The sequence below is a fragment of the Schistocerca piceifrons genome, chromosome 7 (genome assembly GCF_021461385.2).
Source record: "Schistocerca piceifrons isolate TAMUIC-IGC-003096 chromosome 7, iqSchPice1.1, whole genome shotgun sequence".
Classification (NCBI taxonomy): Eukaryota; Metazoa; Arthropoda; class Insecta; order Orthoptera; family Acrididae; genus Schistocerca; species Schistocerca piceifrons.
Window position 1 is genome coordinate 453892941 of NC_060144.1, and position 21292 is coordinate 453914232.

General features: G+C 39.5%; 1 protein-coding gene across 3 annotated transcripts in view; it reads right to left on the bottom strand.

Moving 5' to 3' along the window:
• LOC124804646 (transmembrane protein 131) overlaps positions 1-21292 on the bottom strand; it is a 382072-nt gene that overhangs the window by 168439 nt on the left and 192341 nt on the right. For 2 of the 3 annotated variants that reach the window (XM_047264869.1, XM_047264867.1), the window contains exon 14: positions 9259-9450. In XM_047264869.1, coding sequence (XP_047120825.1) covers positions 9259-9450 — 192 coding nt within the window. The remainder of the gene's footprint in view (positions 1-9258; positions 9451-21292) is intronic. The other variant, XM_047264868.1, reaches the window with a different exon arrangement.

Below are 21292 nucleotides of genomic sequence, written 5' to 3' on the forward strand. Positions count from 1 at the left end.
GCTGAATAAAATAAATAATGTCTTCTTCATTTGGATACTTTCCTTAAATTATGATATCAACTGTGTAATTTATGTTAAGTTTGTGCTAAGCTATACTTTAGATTCCAGCACATGGTGAGCTTTTGACTGACTTGATTACATGGCTTAAAACACAGTGCACTAGCCTGCGAGACAGGGAGGTGAGCCAGTACCGACTCGAGTCTATGGAGCAGACTAACAACTTTAGGTCTGGTACAACAGCCATTCTGAGTGTGTTTTTAATCATTGAACATCATTGCACAACAATCCTATATCCAGAAAGTGAGTTCACACTGGGTATATTCCGCATACGATATAGTGGCGGCTATCACGAAGGTGAGCCAGTACCGACTCGAATCTATGGAGCAGACTAACAACTTTAGGTCTGGTACAACAGCCATTCTGTGTGTGTTTTTAATCATGTAACATCATTGCACAATAATCCTATACTCAGAAAGTGAGTTCACACTGGGCATATTCCGCATACGATATAGTGGCGGCTATCATGAATTGTTATGAGCAGATGCGACCTAAGGATGCAGAATAGTTGGAGCCGCAATGAAACAGTATACTGATGAATGGTACAACATGTGATATTTTGGGACCAACTTTATGGCTCCCAACGACTACAACAGAGGCTACGGATCTGAACACGATGTATACACCACTGCACCTTTAGAGATATTATCTGCCCAAAACCTGACTTTTCTTAACATTACCTAAGATCCTAACCTACTTAACTATCTAGGCAAGTTAATAGCAACAAAGGAGGGGCATACTAACGCACAGAAGATACTTCGGAATGTGGCAGAAAACTGCCCACCCTCTGTAACTCCCTCTACACCACTTGCTGTCATGGCTGGCACATTGCCAATGCAGCATGTTGCAAGGGCCTGGATATTGCTGTGGTGACCTGGATTACATCCTGCAGAGGCCTGACGCTACACCACTTATGTGATCTGCATGATTAAAAGTGTCATCCTGTCTTAACAGAACCAGGTTAAAAGTGGCCATAAATGCTGCCTACCCCAGTCATGCAATATCTGTCGTCAGCCACGGCCCACACCAAAAAGTACTCCATGCCTGTCATCGACCTGAAGTGGGTCATCTTGTCTCAACTACCATTACACACTGCCTCTACAAGCTGCAGGTCTATGGACTGTGCCTAATCCTGAGGCTGATGGGAGCTGAAATGGTGCCTCCCAGCTGGTGTCCTACTGCTGGTTGACATCAACCAACTCCAGAGTGTCTTCTGAGTGTCCTCAGTTCACAGTCCACACTGGGATGTCACTTCCACTGTGAGCAGCTGGCCGGTCACTACATTTGCAATGGCATGGTCAGCCTACACTGAACTTTGCTGCCCCTATGTGCCAGACATCTGTAGGCTTGACACAGCTCTGTGCCCACCAAGGTGTTGACTTCACTTCTTACACAGCCATCTATCTGCTGATATCTTTGCATTGGTGGCTGTCTCCTGCTGGGCTAAGCAAGCACCACCACCCAGGGTCAACACATGGCACAGGGGAGCTGACTACATCGGCTGTGCGAATTCTGCTAAATAAAGCATGTTATTTTCACCACCTTTATGATTCCAAGACAGCTCAGGAACTGATACTTCATACATGCTGCACTGCCTCCCAGTGTGCCCCCTTATACTGTACACAGTTATGAACTGCTGCGATGAACACCTGCTCAGAAAAGGAGGAGGATCTCCGAAGGAAACCTTTAAACTTGGATTTTGTGGAGTTTATTTTTTGGATTTTATTTTATTTTAAATTCTACTGGAAGCCTATTGAATATGCAACCTGCCGAATAGTGCACAAATCTATGTACAGTGTTTAAGGAGGTGTTATCCAAGTGCATATTGTTTTTCCATGTATTGTTCACCAGATGAAAGTTACAGTTTCTTCTGAATGAGACAATATAGTCAACAACAAATCTCATAATGGAATATACAAGTATGTACAGGATGGTCATTCCTGCAGAGTAATTGAGATATCCCCCATTTTATGGAAAAAATATTTGGGTCCTCAGAGATTCATTAACCCTGTGGTGCATGATTTTCACTGCTGTGGATGTCTCTTAACAGTCATTTCTCTGGTTTTTCAATTAGTTATGAGGCTGCCAATGTATGAAGGACACAACAACAGTAGGGAATGCCCACTGCAGTGGACTGTGTGAATTTGCAGCCTCGGGACTGAATGGAAATGCCAGACAAGTGACTATTGAGAACTGTCCACTGTAGTGGAAGCTGTGTGTCACAAGTTTAAAATAGGGATTTTACTGCATAATCTTACTTCAGTGCTGTATGCTCACTCCTAAAGCTCCAGAGATGTCAGATCTTGGAGCACGTTCTAATACCTTTAGTGTAGCTAAGTATGTGATGCAGTTCCTCTACAACTGAGAACTACTTTTTATTTCTGGTGATTCTTAACTTGCAGTGACATTTCTGCTTTTACTAGCACTGTTCAATCACACCATTATTTTAAGAACTTAGCTAAACCTTGAAGTTCTTTTTGGGTGTAGAGAATCATAGCTTGTCAAATGTACCTTATTCATACGAGGTGTGATTGGAAAGTTTTAAGAATGGATCCACTACTGTTTACTGGTTTGGCAGGCAGGTACACAGAGGGTGGGGACTGAGTCATTGCCTTATCCTTGAACGTCCTCTGACAGGAAACTGTGTTTCCTTTATTGAGTTGATTGCGGCAGCTGATTGAGTGTGGGTCTGTTAGGACTTGTTGCCAGATTCTGTCTGCGTGAAAAAAGAACACAGAAACAGAGCAACGAGTTCATGTGAAATTTTGTTTTAAAACCGGGAAACCAGTTTCTGAGACTTAAGAGCTACTAAAAACAGCTTTTGGAGATATTTGTATGAACCAGTCAAATGTTTTTGTCTGGTTCAACAGATTTAAAAATGACTGCGAATCATTTGAAGATGAACCACGGTCCAGCTGTCCTTCCTCCTCAAAAACGAATGAAAGTGTTGTGAAAGTTCGCGACTTAGTGTGCTCTGATCGTAGACTTACAATCAGGGAGATGGCTAATGAACTTAATTTAAGTTTCTATGCAGTTCAGTCAATTTTAACTGAAGATCTGAACACGCATTGAGTGTCCGCAAAATTCATTCCAAAAGCGTTGTCAAGTGACCAGAGACAATACCGACTTGAAGTGTGCCAAGAACTTATTAATCGGACGAAAAATGACCCAGTTTTGTTAAATAGGGTAATTACAGGTGAAGAATCATGGGTATATGGATATGAACCTGAAACCAAAATGCAGTCTTTGCAGTGGAAGACTCCAGGTTCACCACAACTGAAAAACGCACGGCAAAGTCAGTCGAAGGTGACGACAATGTTCATAATTCTTTTCGATTCTACTGGTAGCGCGCATCATGAATTTACTCCTGGAGGACATACAGTTAACCAGGAATACTACAAATGTGTCCACGAGTATTTGTGTGAAAAGATGCAGAAGAAAAGGTCTGCCTTGTGGAAAGACAGAAGTTGGGTGCTACATCATGACAACGCTCCGGCTCATTGTGCCTTCTCCATCGTTGAATTTCTGACCAGATTCAAAATTCCTGTGCTTCCACAACCAACATATTCCCCTGATTTGGCCCCTATGGACTTCTAACTGTTTCCTAAACTGAAATTTTCACTGAAAGGGAAGCGATTTGACTCGATTGAAGACATCCACACAAATACGGAGAGTGTGCTTAACACACTCCAGGAAAAAAATTTCCAGGAATGTTTCCAAAAGTGGAAACACCATTGGAGATGGTGTGTTCAGTAACACGGGGACTACTTTGAAGGAGATGCATCACAGTAGCATGTAAGTACCAACATTGTACAACTACAAGCGCATTCTTAAAAATTTCCAATCATACTTCATATGTAATGAATAAAAATGCATTCTTACATGGTGGGTACATTATGTTATAATAAGAGCTGATCAAATGAATGTCAACAACTGGAGATCAATTTTGATATAGTTCACAAAATGAACCCAGTTCACAAATTCGATACATTGTGCGTCTGATCTACTGAACAACTTTCAGTGGTGATTTAAATTAGCGTGTGACATGATTGGCAACAGCACTAAACCAGCTATTGACAGGATAACATGCTTCAACCACAGATATTAATGGCACATTGTAGATACACAGTATTTATTATTGGAAGTTTTATGTTGAAAAGATGGAGGAAAATAAGTGGTGGAAACTTCTCACACTTCAAGACATAGGCGGAACATAAAAAAAAATTGTGAGATATCTTTAAAGCTAGGAAGGTATCACTGAATCAGAAAATTCAGGCAATCCGCATGTTTATTTACATATAAAAGCCAACTTCCAAATTTTCCTTTGTGTGGAACTGCTTGTGCTAGATTGATGTGCCAGTTCAAAATTCTACAGTCTAATATTTTATTGTTCATGTCACTCCTGAACAATCTTTCACTGAACATGTCAATACCCATGTGTATCATGATATATTGAGAAAGTTCAGACATTTGTGAGTGCAGCAATAAACTCATGCTATTACTGTCAAGTGTAGGCTTAGACTTAACTTGTGCTCTTCTAAAAATTGTCTACAATGGTAGACCCACCCACATTCAAAAACAATTGTTCTCTAATTTCATCGTATAATTGCATTAGAAACTGGTTTACTTCTGAGAATTTTCAGACACTTACAAAAGTATATTTTTGAAAATTTTCATAAGTTATGAGTGTTGTGGGAAATTTATTTTGTAGAAAATCAGCGTTTGTGATTTACAGTTACTGTCAAACAATAGTTCATCCTGAATTTCAGTGTATATCAACATGAATAAACATACATTTTTGAGAATTTTCAGTATTTAACATAGTAAATAAACACTAGTTTTGAGGGTGTCAGTGACAGTAACCTCAAGAAGGCTCAGGAAACATAATTTTTAGCAATTTTTCCCCTTTTCTTCTGCCTTAACAGAAACCACATAATGTGTATTAACTGCTTCATTTCTTAAAGGGAATTGGTAAAATTCCGATTAAATAATATTCATAAGGCTTAGTTTAAAGTTATTTGTTCACTGTCCTGTAAAGCACCGCACAAGCCTTAGTGAATACCAAAAGTTAACGCTTTTCTCGAACATGGGGTGAGTTCATAAGCAGCTGTCAATTGCTCTGACAACTGTCAAATGATTGGCAGTTGCTGTTAATCAGCATGTCAGGACAGAACCTGAGAGTCATGTGCCAGAGGTGCCAAAGTACCTCAAGTACTATCATCTTCAATGGATCCTGTTTCTTCTGCAGGAAGTACAGGATCTGTCATTATCCATCTACTTGAGTTGGGTAGTTTGGGGGAGGAGACCAGACAGTGAGGTTATCGGACTCGTCGGATTAGGGAAGGATGGGGAAAGAAGTTGGCTGTGCCCTTTCAAAGGAACCATCCCAGCATTTGCCTGGAGCAATTTAGAGAAATCACGGAAAACCTAAATCAGGATGGCTGGATGCGGGATTGAACCGTCATCCCCCCGAATGCTAGTCCAGTGTGCTAATCACTGCGCCACCACATTCGGTCCCCATTCCAATAGTGGTTTTACATTTCCTGTACAGGGTAGATAGGTACCAGAGAGAATTGAGGGTGTTATACCGATCCTGCTAACCAACAAGTCTGAGGTGCTGCCTTTCACCAAAACTGAGCCACTGGGACTCATTTCACTTGTTGGGAAACCTGCTTAGTCCTGTGGCTAGAGTAGTCAAATGCAAAAGTACAGGATCTATTAATCATCGGCAGTTCCAAGACACAGCAAACAACGGTATCCCGTACGAAAACGGCAGCACTTGACAGGTATGAACATCAGGTGTACTTCAGTGTGTATGCCTGGGGGGGCCTCATTCTAGCAACCAATGGGGGAACAGGGTTCAGTCAACTGCAAATTGTGGTGCACATTGGAACAAACAATGCCTGTCATCTGGGCTCCAAGGTGAAACTGGATCATTCCAGCAACTAGCAGAGAAGATTGAGAAGACCAGCTTTGCATACAGACTTTCAACAAAGCTTACAATTTGCAGCACTATCCCCAGAACTGATCAGGGCCCCCTGGTTCAGAGTCAAGTGGAAGGACGGAACCAGAGACTTCAAAGGGTCTCTGACAAGTTAGGCTGAGACTTCCTGGACTTGCACCATAGGTCTGAGAACTGTAGGATCTAGCTACATGGGTCAGGTGTGCACTACACATCAGAGGCTGCTACCCAGATAGCTGACTGCAAATTTCATACAAGGGCTTCTTGGATTAGGTCTCTGATAACTGTATGATGCCCAAAAGTATTAGTATAAGATCCACAGGAATGGCTCCCACAGGTGAGAGGATTAAAATCCTAGTACTTAACTGCCAAAGCATTCACAATAAAGCACTAGAGTTTGAGCACTACTTTTCACATAATACTAGCTACAGAAAGCTGGTTAAAAACTGAAGTTGACAGCAGTGAGATTTTTGGCGACTATTTAAGTGTATATAGAAAAGGTAGACTAATAGGAAATGGAAGTGGTGTATTTACAGGGTGTATACGCGGACAAGGAAAAAAAATTCCCGGATTTCCTGGTTAAAAATGCACTTTCTCCCGGGTGAAAACATACTTTTTCCCTGTTGACTGACATTATATTTTCTATTGGAACTGTATAACTTATCAGTCCTTTGAATGGTTATGGTTTTATACACAGGTGTAGAATTTCCCGGCGCTTTAGAAAGCGAAACACAGGGAAAAAAACACGTTTTGGAAAGATCTTTCATGAGCAGCAACATGTACGCTGCATATTCTCGTATTACGAAAGTATACACTCGAATTCCACCAAACACCACATGTTACTTTCCAAAGCATTGAAATCGAGATTGCGATGTGCTTTTGTAAGCCAGGCATAGCTCATGTCACGTGATCCCGCCAGCCGATGACAGCGGGTATTCAGAGCTGAGGACATGTGATGTAGTCAGCCAATAGCAACATCACTGTTAAGAAGCGCGAACACACAAACAGAAAAAGCTAATGGTTTAAATTAATATACATAGTGTTGCTACACGAAAAACAAAGCTTTCACATATAATATTGGTCTTTATGGTTAATAAGCTGCAAGAGAAGCTAAGCTTTCACATATAATGTTGGTCTTTTATGCATGTATTACAATGTAAGATATATCACACAAATGTGCCAGTACAATTTTTAACAACAACATAAATGTCTGATCTTCTGGGCTCAAAATTCATCTAAATGACTAGTCATCAAAGAGTTGATTCTTAAATGAGAATCAAACGCTCTGTGATTTAAGAAATTCGTCGTACATTCTCGCACATAGTTCAACTTGCATAAAAGGAAATTTACTTTGATAGCAATGGTTTTCAAACCACCAACAGGAATATTTTCCTGCAACCTATTAGAAATAGGTTCATTTCTGCAGTTGCCAGAGAGCGCAAGATGACAGGCATCACTGCACTTGCACAGCTACGATGTCGTAGGGAGCCCCTATTTTCATACATGTAAAACATTAAAAGACCTTACATTATGTCATAAAAGAAACAAGACATCAGAGGATACTCAAAGACCAAAGGTATTTCGTGACCCATACTAAAACGTGCACATTTAAACTGCATGTTTAAAATGCACATTCGTATGTCCAGATTCCCAATGAAGTAGGCCACGACCTGATACTAAGCTTTTCAATGTAGTTTTCTGGATGTAAATTTTCTTGGAGTAACAGTACTATGTTATTTCTTGTTTGGTCCTTTATTAAGGCATAGTGCCATACGTGCTAGAAGTTGAAAATGTGCACTTAAAATGCAGCGAACAGTGTGTGGAATTAAACACTTCATTTCAAGTATATTGTCTGCCTTAGTGGAAAAGATTAATAAAAGAAAATTTCTTTAGCAAACCGACAAAAATAACTTCATTGTTCTGCAAAGCAATTAATGCTTGACTGTCAGAAAGGTGGAAATAAAATAAAATCTGCAACTAACAACACATTTTAGCCTTCCGTAATTATGTGAATGTATTTTAATTCACTGGATAGCCCCCGCCCATAGAAATCTGTTTTGTTTTGATTTGACGTGAGAGCAGTAAACAAAGAGGAAACAGCAAAATCACTAAATGTAAACACAGGTCACGTGGAGACTACCCACTTCCCCACTATAACTCAGACTGCTCTGCGCATCAGCCCCGGATCTATGATATTTCTGAACTGGGGCAATTCCCCGCCACTCTCTTGAGTGTTTGAGATAGGACATCAAAAATTAGAAAAAAATTGAATTTTCAAAAATATATTCATTTTGTAGCGCACATCTTTCTGAAGAGTTTAATGCATAAAACATGTGTGTTTGAGGAAATGTAAGACATGAAGTTCAGAGCCACACCTCTTCACACAGCATTCTCCTATCGCACGTCACTGTATTTTGCTCTGTGGAATTGAACGTGTATATTTTGTATTGGATGCCATCACATCATATTCAGGACAGTGGAAATTAAAATGTCCTATGGTGCCTCTCATGCTTAAAGTCGGCCGGTTTGACATCCTTAAAAAAAAAAATCAGTTGTACTCGGATCACAATGAAGTGGGAAATCTACATTCAGTGAATTTTAATCTCAGATTATTTTTGCCATGAAGTAGGGTCAGCTCTGATTACCAAAAGAGTATTACTAAATTTGACCTTTAGCAGTGTGATAGGGACTTTTAAAGTAAAAGACACTAAAAAACTGAGGATAACTCGGGGACCAAGGGAGAGATGGTTAGTGGAAATTACAAGGAGAGATACAAAAACAAACTAGCGGAACACATAATTATGACTCTAATGAAAAGAAATGCAGGTCGGCAGGGCATCTAGCCAGGTGAATGGTTGGTAAAAGACTGAGGACATCCTGTGCTTGACTGCAGAAGATCAAGATGATGATCTAATGGAAAAGATATACATACATATATGGAATAGAGATAATTTATGATTATCGAGAATCATGATAAAAATAATTTATTGCCAAATATTAAAATCGTACATGTACTGTCATTCTTATTGTTTGCACCTCATTCTGACATGCACAGCTCAAATTTTTGTAGAAAAAAAAAGTGTTTATTGGCTTTGCAGTAATAATTAATCTCGAAGTGTATCATTGACACGTCAGTCATGAATTTCATATGGCTGATCTATAGTTAATTGCAACTGGCTCAAAAATAATTGCAGTTCAATAGAAACAACCTGATAATGTAACTGATGTTTAATTTTTACCGGAAAGCAATCATCAAAGATTACTGGCTCTGGTACGACTTCCAGTTTTCCATGAGCAACTCTCATTTTGGCTGATAACACCACTTTCTCAAACTGCGTCTGGACAAAAACTTCAGCCTCGAGAATGCCTTCCATTTCTGGTGCAACAACCACTACACGAAAGACAGCAAAGAATCCAGGTTTTAGTATCTGCTGTAAATGGAAACAAACAAAGCAATTAAGAAGCCTGATTTCTGACTACATAATACAACATTTCTTACAAGAAAATAAATTGACTCAGCTCAAAGCACTTGTCTGGACAAGCACAACAAGAAGCTAAATAATATATGGCATTTGGACTACAAACAACAAAATTTATGATAAGAGTTAGCCAAATGTGAGATATGCTATATACATTAAACCATCCATCACCTTTATTACAATCTGAGTTTATCTTGACAGTCACTTGTGTCAATTACCAATAATGTTATTCAAAAACTAATTTATCAAGAAATGTAGAGAACTTTTCTGCTTCTCTTCTGTTTAGAAAAGGAGGAAAACTGCTGGCAATTTGAGCTCTGATACTATAACAGTGCCTGTGAATATATATCCCACACATGCTAAAAGAAGGATTTTTTTAATTTATTTATTTTCTTTTATTTTAGTGTCTAATGCTTATCACACTAGGTCAATAATATTTAAGTCATCTGAGTGAGCTATTACGACCCCTCTCTCTCTCTGTCTCTCTCTCTCCCTCTCTCTCCTCTTTTCAACCAAACACTTTCATAGCCCTCCCACTACATTTCTTTGTATTTTTGTCTTTACTGAATGGGAATGACCATCTGCAGCTGAAACTACATGTTCCTCTGAATGAGCATCTGTTGCAGTCTACATGCTGCAGGACACAGCAGCTTATCTTAAATTACACACTGTGATCAGTCAGAATATTATGACCACCACAAAAAAGATGATGCACATCTCATCGAGGACAAAATACAGTGTGACATTTACATGATGTGACAATATTATGAGAGGGAAAGTTGCCACTCACCATACAAGGAAGACACACACACACACACACACACACACACACACACACACACACACACACACGTCTCACACACGACTGCAGTCTCAGGCCCCTGAAACCACACTGTGTGTGTGCGTGTGCGTGTGTGTGTGTGTGTGTGTGTGTGTGTGAGCGCGCTTGTGTATGTCTATTGCTGATAAAGGCCTTAATGGCCAAATGCTGTAATTTAGAGGGTCTTTTTGTTGTGCCTATCTGCGACTCAGCATCTCTGTTGTATGGTTTGTGGCAACTTTCCTTCTCATAATATTGTTTCATTCCATCCTGGGTTTTTCATCACATGATGTGACTTGCATACATCAAAATCACCCAGGAAACTGTTTGACTGACATGATTTCAGCAGTAGCTGTGACAGCTCAGAGTTACAAGTGCATAACTGAAATGGCTAGGTTTCACAGATGTTAACCTGCTATTGTTATTACTATCCTAAAAAATCATATGAGTAATTGAGCAAGAATGTTCCCCAGTCCAGTATTTGAATTTTGGGAGAAATGTAGGTAGGTAGTGATGAAACTCTTATGCCATGGAAGGCAGTCCATCTGTTTCTGTCAGGCATCTGTGGTTGTTACAAGGGCACCGTGAAATATGTTGACAATGTCATACTTATTGCTGAAAGCTTCTTGTCTTTTAAGTACAATGTTTCTGTTATAGCAAATGGTATTTTCTAGCAGCACAACTGTCAACTTCATGTGACCAGAATAGGATATTGAAAAGAATAATGATTGTTTCTACTTGATGTCGAGACATCGAAATTTACCAAACAAAAAACTAGCAAGTATGTCTAAGATGCCATTACGCACCATCTAATGGCTCATAAATTACCACATCATAATCATAGAAATGACAGTTTGGCATCACCCAAAAAGTCTACTCCATGTTTTTCATTCCAATAGATGACAGTACCAATTCTAAGTTCCAGAAGGCATGTCATCAGACAGAGGACAATGCCATGTCCAATTGTACGAAACAGCATTTCCTTGTCCACTGGCATGCGCTGAACTAGCGTGAGTGACAATCTCGGTGTAGTATCCTGCATTTGTGATTTTAAGAAGTTTGGCTTTGCAAATCCATGTCTAAAAGACAACCAGACTAGTTTTTTATTTATTGTTTTAATTTTTTGTGGCTTGTAGTTTTGAGGTGAAGCTTAGCACTGCCTGCAGCACCACAATCATGTAGTTTTGATTACAGTAACGCAACCAGCCATACTTGCATTTTCCTGTCACATAGTGAGCAATGAATTAGTGTCAGTGATATTTTCTATTATTCTAGTACTTACCTTTTTGACTTTAAGCCGTCTGGTAAGACAAATTCGTCACTGAAAGACAACAGGGCTCGTTTTTATTTATTGCTTTCATTCGAATTTTCATATTACGATTAATAGTGTGTGTGCTTGCTGTGTGCAGATGCAGGACGACTCAAGGACAGCTGAAGACACATTAAGCCACAATCAGTCTCCTGCTGACTGCTGGCTTGAAGTGTAGCAGTTCCAAAGAAACTGATGTGTCACATAGGAAACATTAAGTATCGCTTGTTTTGTCCAGAAACCCTGCTGTCGAGGTGTTTTCCAGCATACCTATTGCAGAACTACACTCCCCTTAGGCTGAGTGGCAGGTTGTAACTTGGACTTGTTGCTTGAGATGGAGGGACAACATGGAGACTGGCAGCCTGGCTTCACCTCTCCACGCTACAGGAAGACAAGTGGCTGTTCATTGAGAAGTATCCAAGGAAGTATGTACATGAGTGAGGGGAGGGTTTTGCTGATTACTGGAATTGCATTATGGAATACCTTAGGGAAATAGTGTTGCAAAGAAGCGTAATGTGCACTCAGTATGCCTGCCAGGAGGCCTCATCCAAGACTTGGAGGACACCTTGCCTGTGGCTATTAAGGATACAGAGTGCAGTCCTCTGCAAGTTGTGGCTTATATTGGTGCCAATTAGGCCTATTGTTTGGATTCTGAGGCCCTCCTCAGTTCCTCCTGGCAATTTGTGAAGACTGCTGGCCTTGCTTATGACATGTAGTATCAACCTATAACGGACTGCGGTGATTTTGTTTGGCTAAATGTGAAGGATCTCAATTAGAACTCTTGTTATTTCTATGATTGTCTTGGATGCAGATTTCTGGACTTGTGTTATGAGGTGGAGAATTTTAGGACTCCCCTTTCGTAGTCAAGTATGCACTACATAGAGGAAGTAGCTAAGCGAGTAGAAGAGTACATGTCGAGTACATACAGTTTTTTTTAAGGCTATGCGATAGTTTGAGGTCTTCCGATGACTGCTCGCCAGTCAATAATTGGAGAGCAAAATAAGACCATATATATAAAGTAGATTCACTCTGGATGTCAAGATTACAAATGTAAATTCGTAAGCAAGACCGTGAATTTGCCATTCTCCAGGAAAACTGCTTCCAGTCAAATCACTCAAAATGGAGAGCTGGATGAAACAAAAAGTAGAACAGAAAGCTCAGAAATATTTAAAGGGGGGGGGGGGGGGGGGGGGGCATGGAACATTTACTGATAAGGTGGGTTGGCCATCATAGGAAAGGGTGTGTTCACTGCAAATGACTAATATATTATGTCTATCAAGGTCAAAATTTAATCTGACTGCAAAATTCTCTGGGTGCAAGTATCTAGCCTGTCTCAACTCAAATTCATTGTTGAATGTTTTAATTGCCACCCAATTCCACTGTAACAGTTGTAGAATCATTCAAAGAAATTCTACATCAGCAGCATGAAAGTACCATTATCATACAATATTAGTTGAAAGCAACTTTAGCCTACCGAGTGTAGACTTGGATGTTCATGGATTCACTGCAAATGAATGCATAAACATCCCAGTCTACACTCAGTAGTTTAAAGTCACTTTCAACTAATACTATATGATTAGGGTACTGTCTATACCATTGCAGGTGGTATAGACAGATAGCAGGTAGCAGGTCGGAATGCTTTCTCCAAAGACTGCCTTCAGCAACAAGTGGACAATCCACACACACTGGAAATATTTTAGACCTCAGCTACAAACTGACCTGACCTTGTCAGCAGTGTCAGTACAGAGACAAGGCTTTGCAATATCTATATCATCATAGCCATGATGTTTACTTAAGTTAATAAACCCGCCAAGAAGGCTACAAACATTTTTTATGCTGGAAAGAGCAAATTAGCAGTTGTTAACTTTCGACTTAAACGGTGAATCAACATCATATAATTCCCGAATGATGGACAAATATGAATTATATGTAAAGATTAAACTGAGCTGAAAATACATTTTGGAGAAATATACACTGAATAGTTGATTATGGATGGAAAAAGTCCACCATGATTTAATAACAATTCATAAATGTTTGAAAAAAAAAAAAACAGAGATTGTTGCATTCTCTATTTTAAAAAATGCAGAAATGTCAATAGGCAAAAGTTAGTAGAAATTCAAGCATCTATAGAACGATCAATATGTGAAATGTACATCTTCCACAATCTTATGTTTGGGAAAGATCAGGCTGAGAATCATCCAGTCAGGTTTGGCAACAGAAGACAGCAAAAGGGAAGCTGAATTTTTAAATTTTCCACTTAAACAATCACTCATGAGGGAGGATCATACAGGCATCCCATTGTTTGGCCGTATGGAGGGCATAGATATGTGCTCCCATGCCATTGAAAAGCAAGTGTAAAAGTTGAAAACAAAAGTCACTGGGACAGAACAGACTCCCAATTCAGTTTTCTACCGAAAGTACTCTATGGCACTTACTTGGCTCTCCAATTATCGTGAATGTCTCAGCCAGTGCAAAGTTCCAAGTGAATGGAAAAAAATACAGGTAATCCTAGTTAGTTAGAGGGACAAAAGTATGGACTTTTAAAATTATAGACTAGTATACCGTATTTACTCGAATCTAAGCTGCACTTTTTTTCCGGTTTTTGTAATCCAAAAACTGCCTATGGCTTAGAATAAAGTGCAAAGTAAGTGGAAGTTCTGAAAAATGTTGGTAGGTGCCACCACAATTAACTTCTGCCGTCGAATGTATGTAGCGCTACACAGGCATGCTTTGCAGGCACAAAGATAAATACTGGCACCAAAACCTCTGCGTTAGTAAATAAATTAAAAAGGTGGAAGGCGAGCTTTTTTCACCGCCCGAGTTTCGGCCACTACATTTTCAAAAATTATCCAACGAAGGAAATACAAATTTCGTATTGTTCATCTTCGATTGTAGCAGCATTTCAATGCACTACGAAAATCCGAATGGCAAGACTGTTTAGGATGTTTGTCAATATGGGAAACTCTACGTTCTGAATTTTTTCCTACCTGTGAGAAGAGATGGTTGTTAATAGGAACTTTTATGAATTGTGAATCACATGCAGTATTCTCTTCACCATAAGAATAATACGAATATAAACATTTTGTCATGTATTCTTTCGTGTTTTCAGCTAACTCATTTAAATCCTGTCTGCCTAAAACTATGAAACTAGAGTGAGACAACAGCAAACGCGGAAGAATACACATATCATGTCATGTCATGTTTATATCCGTATTATTCTTATGCCTAATAGTGATACAGTCAGAAATGAAGCACGGCAATTGACTAGATTTTTAAATCTAAGATAACTCTAATTTCAGTGCAGAATGTAATGTACTAAAAGAGACGTCTGCAAAGATTTTCAAACGGAGAAAATTTTTCGCTAAACTCTCATTCAGAACATCTTCTATCATACGCAGTCAATTATTTGGTTCTTGTTGATCATTATCAAAGAAAGCAGCAGTGTAAGCAACAACAAATAGCAGTTTCTTGTGATTATTTCGCTAATGAGACAATTCCTCTCTCTCTCTCTCTTTTTTTTTAATTGTAAGCGGCGGTACCGTGCACAAAAGCAAGCCATGCGGCGAGCGGCAACAGACCGTAAACACTCATTATCCGAAAGCGACAAATAATGCATGGCACAATACAGTAATGATTTTCAGCTTAGAGTGACATAAACACCTATAACAAAGAGAACGGCACTTATCAGATCAAAGAAAAATAAGCAATCAATTCAAACCAGACGAAGCATGTGAAAAAGGAAGGGTACCCGTATAAATACGGATGGAGCTCTTGACGCATAGCAATGGCTACCTAGTAAAGCTTAACTGCTAAGCTTATGACTCGAACCAAACTACTGTAGCTGTATCATTATTCATTCGACCTAAATTATGTCTCATATTACAATGGACCAACTTTGTTTTGATTTGGAGGTGCAGCCTAAGACTTTTCTCTCACCTTGAATTTCGAGTCTCAAGTTACAGGTGCGGCTTAGATTTGGGAAAAAATTTTTTCTTTGATTTAGAGTCTCATTTTTCAGGTGCGGCTTAGACTCGAGTAAATACGGTACTTAAAGTCAGTTTGCTGCAGAGTTACTGAGCATATTTAAAGCTCAAATATAATAAATTTGCTTGGGACAGAAAAGCTTCTGTCTACAAATCAACATGGATTTAAAAAGCACTGCTCTTTCGAAACTCAACTTTCCCTTACTTTGCATAATATTCTGTAAACCATTGATGAATAGCTAAAGGCAGATTCCACATCTCTCGATTTCCGGAAAGCATTTGATGCAGTGCCACACAACAGCCTATTAATGAAGGTCGAAGCATGCAAAAGAGGTTCTCAGATATGTGAGTAACTCAGAACATTGTAGTACACTAGACCGAACAGCAAGTCTTTATCGGAGCTGAAGGTATCATCGTGAGTGCCCCAGGGAAGTGTCAATGAGCACTCTTGTTCAGTACATACACAAATTATCTGTCAGATAAAGTAAGCAGCAATCTGTAGAGTAAAGGAAAGTGTCAGCATTGAGTCACTGTAGGAAGATACAGGATGATTTGAACAAAACACCTATTCCTATTGCTACTCTATTCCATTTTATTCGTCTTGCTCAAAATGTGAAAGAAATCTTAATGTAGATGAGTACAACACAATACTGCAATGTTCGAACACAATATTAGTTGGATGCTGATGACACAGTCATTTCAATTAAACATCTAGGCATAATGTTGCAAAGCAATACGATATGGAATAAGCAATGAAGGCTGGTTGTAGGGAAGGCAAAAGTATGACTTCAGGGCAAGATTCTAGGAAAATTAGCTCATCTATAAAGTAGAGCATGAACAGAACACTTGTGTGACCCACTCGTACTGCTCAAGGGTTTAGGATCCCCACCTTGTTGGATTAAAGGAAATCATTGAAGCAATTCACAGATGTGCTGCTGGATTTGCTACTTTATGTTCAAGTCTTGTGGAAAAGCTTTGTGAACTCAAACTGGAATCCCTGGAAGGAAGATCATGTAATTTTTCTGAAACACTGTTGAGAGAGTGTATAGTATTGGTATTTGAGACATACTGCAGAATGGTTCTACTGCCACCAATGTACATCTCACGTAAGGAGCACAAGGACAAAATAAGAGAAATTGCAGTCAGTATGGAAGCAGCAGGCAGTTAATTTTCCTTTGCTCCAGATGCAATTGGTACTCCTAAGTACAAAGTACCAACCAATAAGCACCGTATGATGCCTTGTGGAGTAGTGATTTAATCTGCTGTCAAGTTTCCTGGATGTTGTTGCACAAAAGAGCAAGGTCATCAGAGAACCATGGAGAGTTTAAATTTATTTTGTCTCTGAGTCTTCTGAAACTGATGTTTTTTGCGTTAACCTTTTACTATGTTCTAATTATACACTACGTGATCAAAAGTATGTGGACACCCCCAAAATCATATGTTTTTCATATTAGGTGCAGCATTGTGCTGCCACCTACTGCCAGGTACACCATATCAGCAACCTCAATAATCATCAGAAATCGTGAGAAAGCAGAATGGGGTGCTCCGAGGAACTCACGGACTTTAAATGTGGTCAAGTGATTGGGTGTCACTTGTGTAATACATCTGCAAGCGAGCTTTCCACACTCCTAAACATCCCTAGGTCCACTGTTTCCAATCTGATAGTGAAGCGGAAACATGAAGGGACACACACAGCACAAAAGCGTACAGGCTGACCTCGTCTGTTGACTGACAGAGACCGCCGACAGTTGAAGAGGGTCGTAATGTGTAATAGGCAGACAACTATCCAGACCATCACATAGGAATTCCAACTGCATCAGGATCCACTGCTAGTACTATGACAGGCAGGAGGTGAGAAAACTTGGATTTCACGGTGGGGCGGCTGCTCATAAGTCACACATCATGGTGTAAGGAGTGTAAACCTTGGACGATTGAAGTGGAGAAACACTGCGTGGAGTGATGACTCATGGTACACAATGTGGCAATCCGATGGCAGGGTGTGAGTATGGCGAATGCCCCGTGAACATCACCTGCTGGCGTGTTTAGTGCCAACATCAAAATTCGTAGGCGGTGGTGTTATGGTGTGGTCGTGTTTTTCATGGAGTGGCTTGCACCCCTTGTTGTTTTGCATGGCACTATCACAGCACAGGCCTAACCTGATGGAGCACCTGTTCATAATGCACGGCATGTGGCGGTGTGGTTACACGACAGTAACATCCCTGTACTGGACTGGCTGCACAGAGTCCTGATCTGAATGGCCTGTACAGAGTCCTGATCTGAATCCTACAGAACCTTTGGGATACTTTGGACCGCCGACTTTGTGCCAAGCCTCAACGACCAACATCAATACCTCTCCTCAGTGCAGAACTCCATGAAGAATGGGCTGCCATTCCCCAAGAAACCTTCCAGCTCCTGATTGAACATATGCCTGCAAGAGTGGAAGCTGTCATCAAGGCTAAGGGTAGGCCAACACCATACTGAATTCCAGCATTACTGATGGAGGGGGCCACAAACTCTTAAGTCATTTCCAGCCAGGTGTCCCGATACTTTTGTTGGGAGAGCCAGGCCTAACAAAACACTACCATCTAGTGAGCAAGATGTATGAGACAGGCGAAATACCCTCAGACTTCAAGAAGAATATAATAATTCCAATCCCAAAGAAAGCAGGTGTTGACAGATGTGAAAATTACTGAACTATCAGTTTAATAAGCCACGGCTGCAAAATACTAACACGAATTCTTTACAGACGAATGGAAAAACTAGTAGAAGCCGACCTTGGGGAAGATCAGTATGAATTCCGTAGAAATGTTGGAACACTTGAGGCAGTACTGACCCTACGACTTATCTTAGAAAATATATTAAGGAAAGGCAAACCTACATTTCTAGCATTTGTAGACTTAGAGAAAGCTTTTGACAATGTTGACTGGAATACTCTCTTTCAAATTCTGAAGGTGGCAGGGGTCATATACAGGGAGCGAGAGCCTATTTACAATTTGTACAGAAACCAGATGACAGTTATAAGAGTCGATGGGTATGAAAGGAAAGCAATGGTCAGCAAGGGAGTGAGACAGGGTTGTAGCCTATCCCCAATGTTATTCAATCTGTATATTGAGCAAGCAGTAAAGGAAACAAAAGAAAAATTCGGAGTAGGAAATAAAATCCAAGGAGAAGAAATAAAAACTTTGAGGTTTGCCGATGACATTGTAATTCTGTCAGAGACAGCAAAGGACTTGGAAGAGCAGTTGAATGGAATGGACAGTGTCTTGAAAGTAGGATATAAGATGAACACCAACGGAAGCAAAATGAGGATAATGGAATGTAGTCTAATTAAGTCGGGTGATACTGCGGAATTCGATTAGGAAATGAGAGGCTTACAGTGGTAAATGAGTTTTGTTATTTGGGGAGCAAATGAACTGATGATGGTCGAAGTAGAGAGGATATAAAATGTAGACTGCCAATGGCAAGGAAAGCATTTCTGAAGAAGAGAAATTTGTTAACATTGAGTATAGATTTTAAGTGCCAGGAAGTCATTTCTGAAATTATCTGTATGGAGTGTAGCCATGTATGGAAGTGAAACAAGACAAGAAGAGAATAAAAAAGGTTTCAAAATGTGGTGCTACAGATGAATGCTGAAAATTAGATGGGTAAATTGCATAACTAATGAGGAGGTATTGAATAGAATTGGAGAGGAGAGAAATTTGTGGCACAACTTGACTAGAAGAAGGGATCGGTTGGTAGGGCATATTCTGAGGCATCAAGGGATCACCAATTTAGTATTGGAGGGCAGTGTGAAGGGTAAAAATAGGGAGACCAAGAGATGAATAAACTAAACAGATTCAGAAGGATGTAGGTTGCAGTAGGTACTGGGAGATGAAGAAGCTTGCACAGGATAGAGTAGCATGGAGAGCTGCATCAAACCAGTCTCTGGACTGAAGACCACCACAACAACAACAACAACAATGTATATTCAAAGACACAGTTAAACAGTAGTGGTAGCACGCCGTCGTCTTATACTACACTTGTTTTTGTGGAGAATGGCTCCGAAAATTCTTTCCTGTACTTGATTTTAGATTTTGCATTAGTTAAGCTGAATTCTGTTAATTTCATCAGCTGTGGGTAAAATTCAAAATTTCATAAAATTTCCAATACCGATAGTCTATGGATACAGTCATGTGACTTCTTAAAACCTGCAAAGGTTGTCGCAAAAGGCTTGTTTTGTTTCCTGCAATAAGTCATTCCCAATACTACTAAAGTTTGTTGTCTGGTCTGATAGACCGATGATTAGCGAAAGATTCTGTAACAAGATGAGAAAGAATACGTGTCAGCAGTTAATCAGAAGTGATGTCTGAGTCCCACATCAGTGGCAATAATTATTTACCATTACAATTTGTATTGAGTTTGAATTATTTTAAAATTTACAGGGTGACACAATGAAGCAATACAGATCATTTATATACATTTAAGAATGTGCACGCAATGATAAGCGATCAATGCCAGAACAATCCCCTATTATGTCTCAATATTTTACTCTAATTATTGAAGTATAATGATTTAATATTGTAATGCCCATAAGGATGCTCATACCAATAAAGTTATTTTAAATTCATTTCACAAACCATTGCACCGCAATCTAAGTGCCAAAGCACAATTACGTCTATTTTCCTGTTTCTCTTTTCTTGGTCTAGCCCCCTACACAGAACGAATAATAATTAAAGACATAAAAATAATGACTCAAAATAAAATACTAGAATGCTCTCAACATTCTCATCCTAACATGGAGATAGCATGACTGTGAGCATATGATAATAATCTCCAACAAATACAATTCTTTGGTAGGCACATTCTCGAGTCTGAGATACACATGTTTAGTTGTTCCTTTCTAATAATCAGATAAGCAATCAAGTGCTAGTTTTTCTATGAGAAATGGATGAAACTGAATTACAATATGTTCTGAAGTACAATGTCTTTAAGAACTGGAAAGGATTCTTCTAATTATTCCTGAAGGGTAAAAGGTGAGCAGCCATTAAAATGAATATTCTTCAAGAGTGTTTAAAATGACGACATTTTTGTGATGTGTTAACACTGACTAGACAGGTAGGTAATTGGTACATCTCTTCTTGAATCTGTCTTCCCCCCCCCCCCCCCAATTAATCTAATTTGGTAAAGGGTCACTGACAAATGAACAGTAATTAATAACTGGTCAAACAGAAGTTTTGTAAGTGGTCTCCTCCTTGGTGAACTGCAATTTCTTATGTTCAGAGAATATCCATGCCAATTATGACACATTGACTTCTACAAGATGGGACATGGTTGGCTTTATACACTCAATGACTGAAGAGGTAAAGGATTTACATCTGTAATTCCAATCTGTGACTATAAAATAGTGTCCTTAGAATACTGATTTCAATAAATAATGACCATCCTCAGATTTGAATACACACAGGAGGAATAATATTACAGAGTAACCTAAGAAGCTTAATGTGAACATTCCAACTCTTTTATTTTGTTTACAAGTTATTCTACCTGTCAGTATTTAGACTGAGGATCAGCTGTATTGACTGAGACCAATAGTCAGAGGACAATATTTTGTGATCATAGATTTGGAAAACCCATGCCGATTCCTACAAACAGTCATATTAAAGCAAAAAATACATCCAAATATCTATAGCAAACTGACATTGT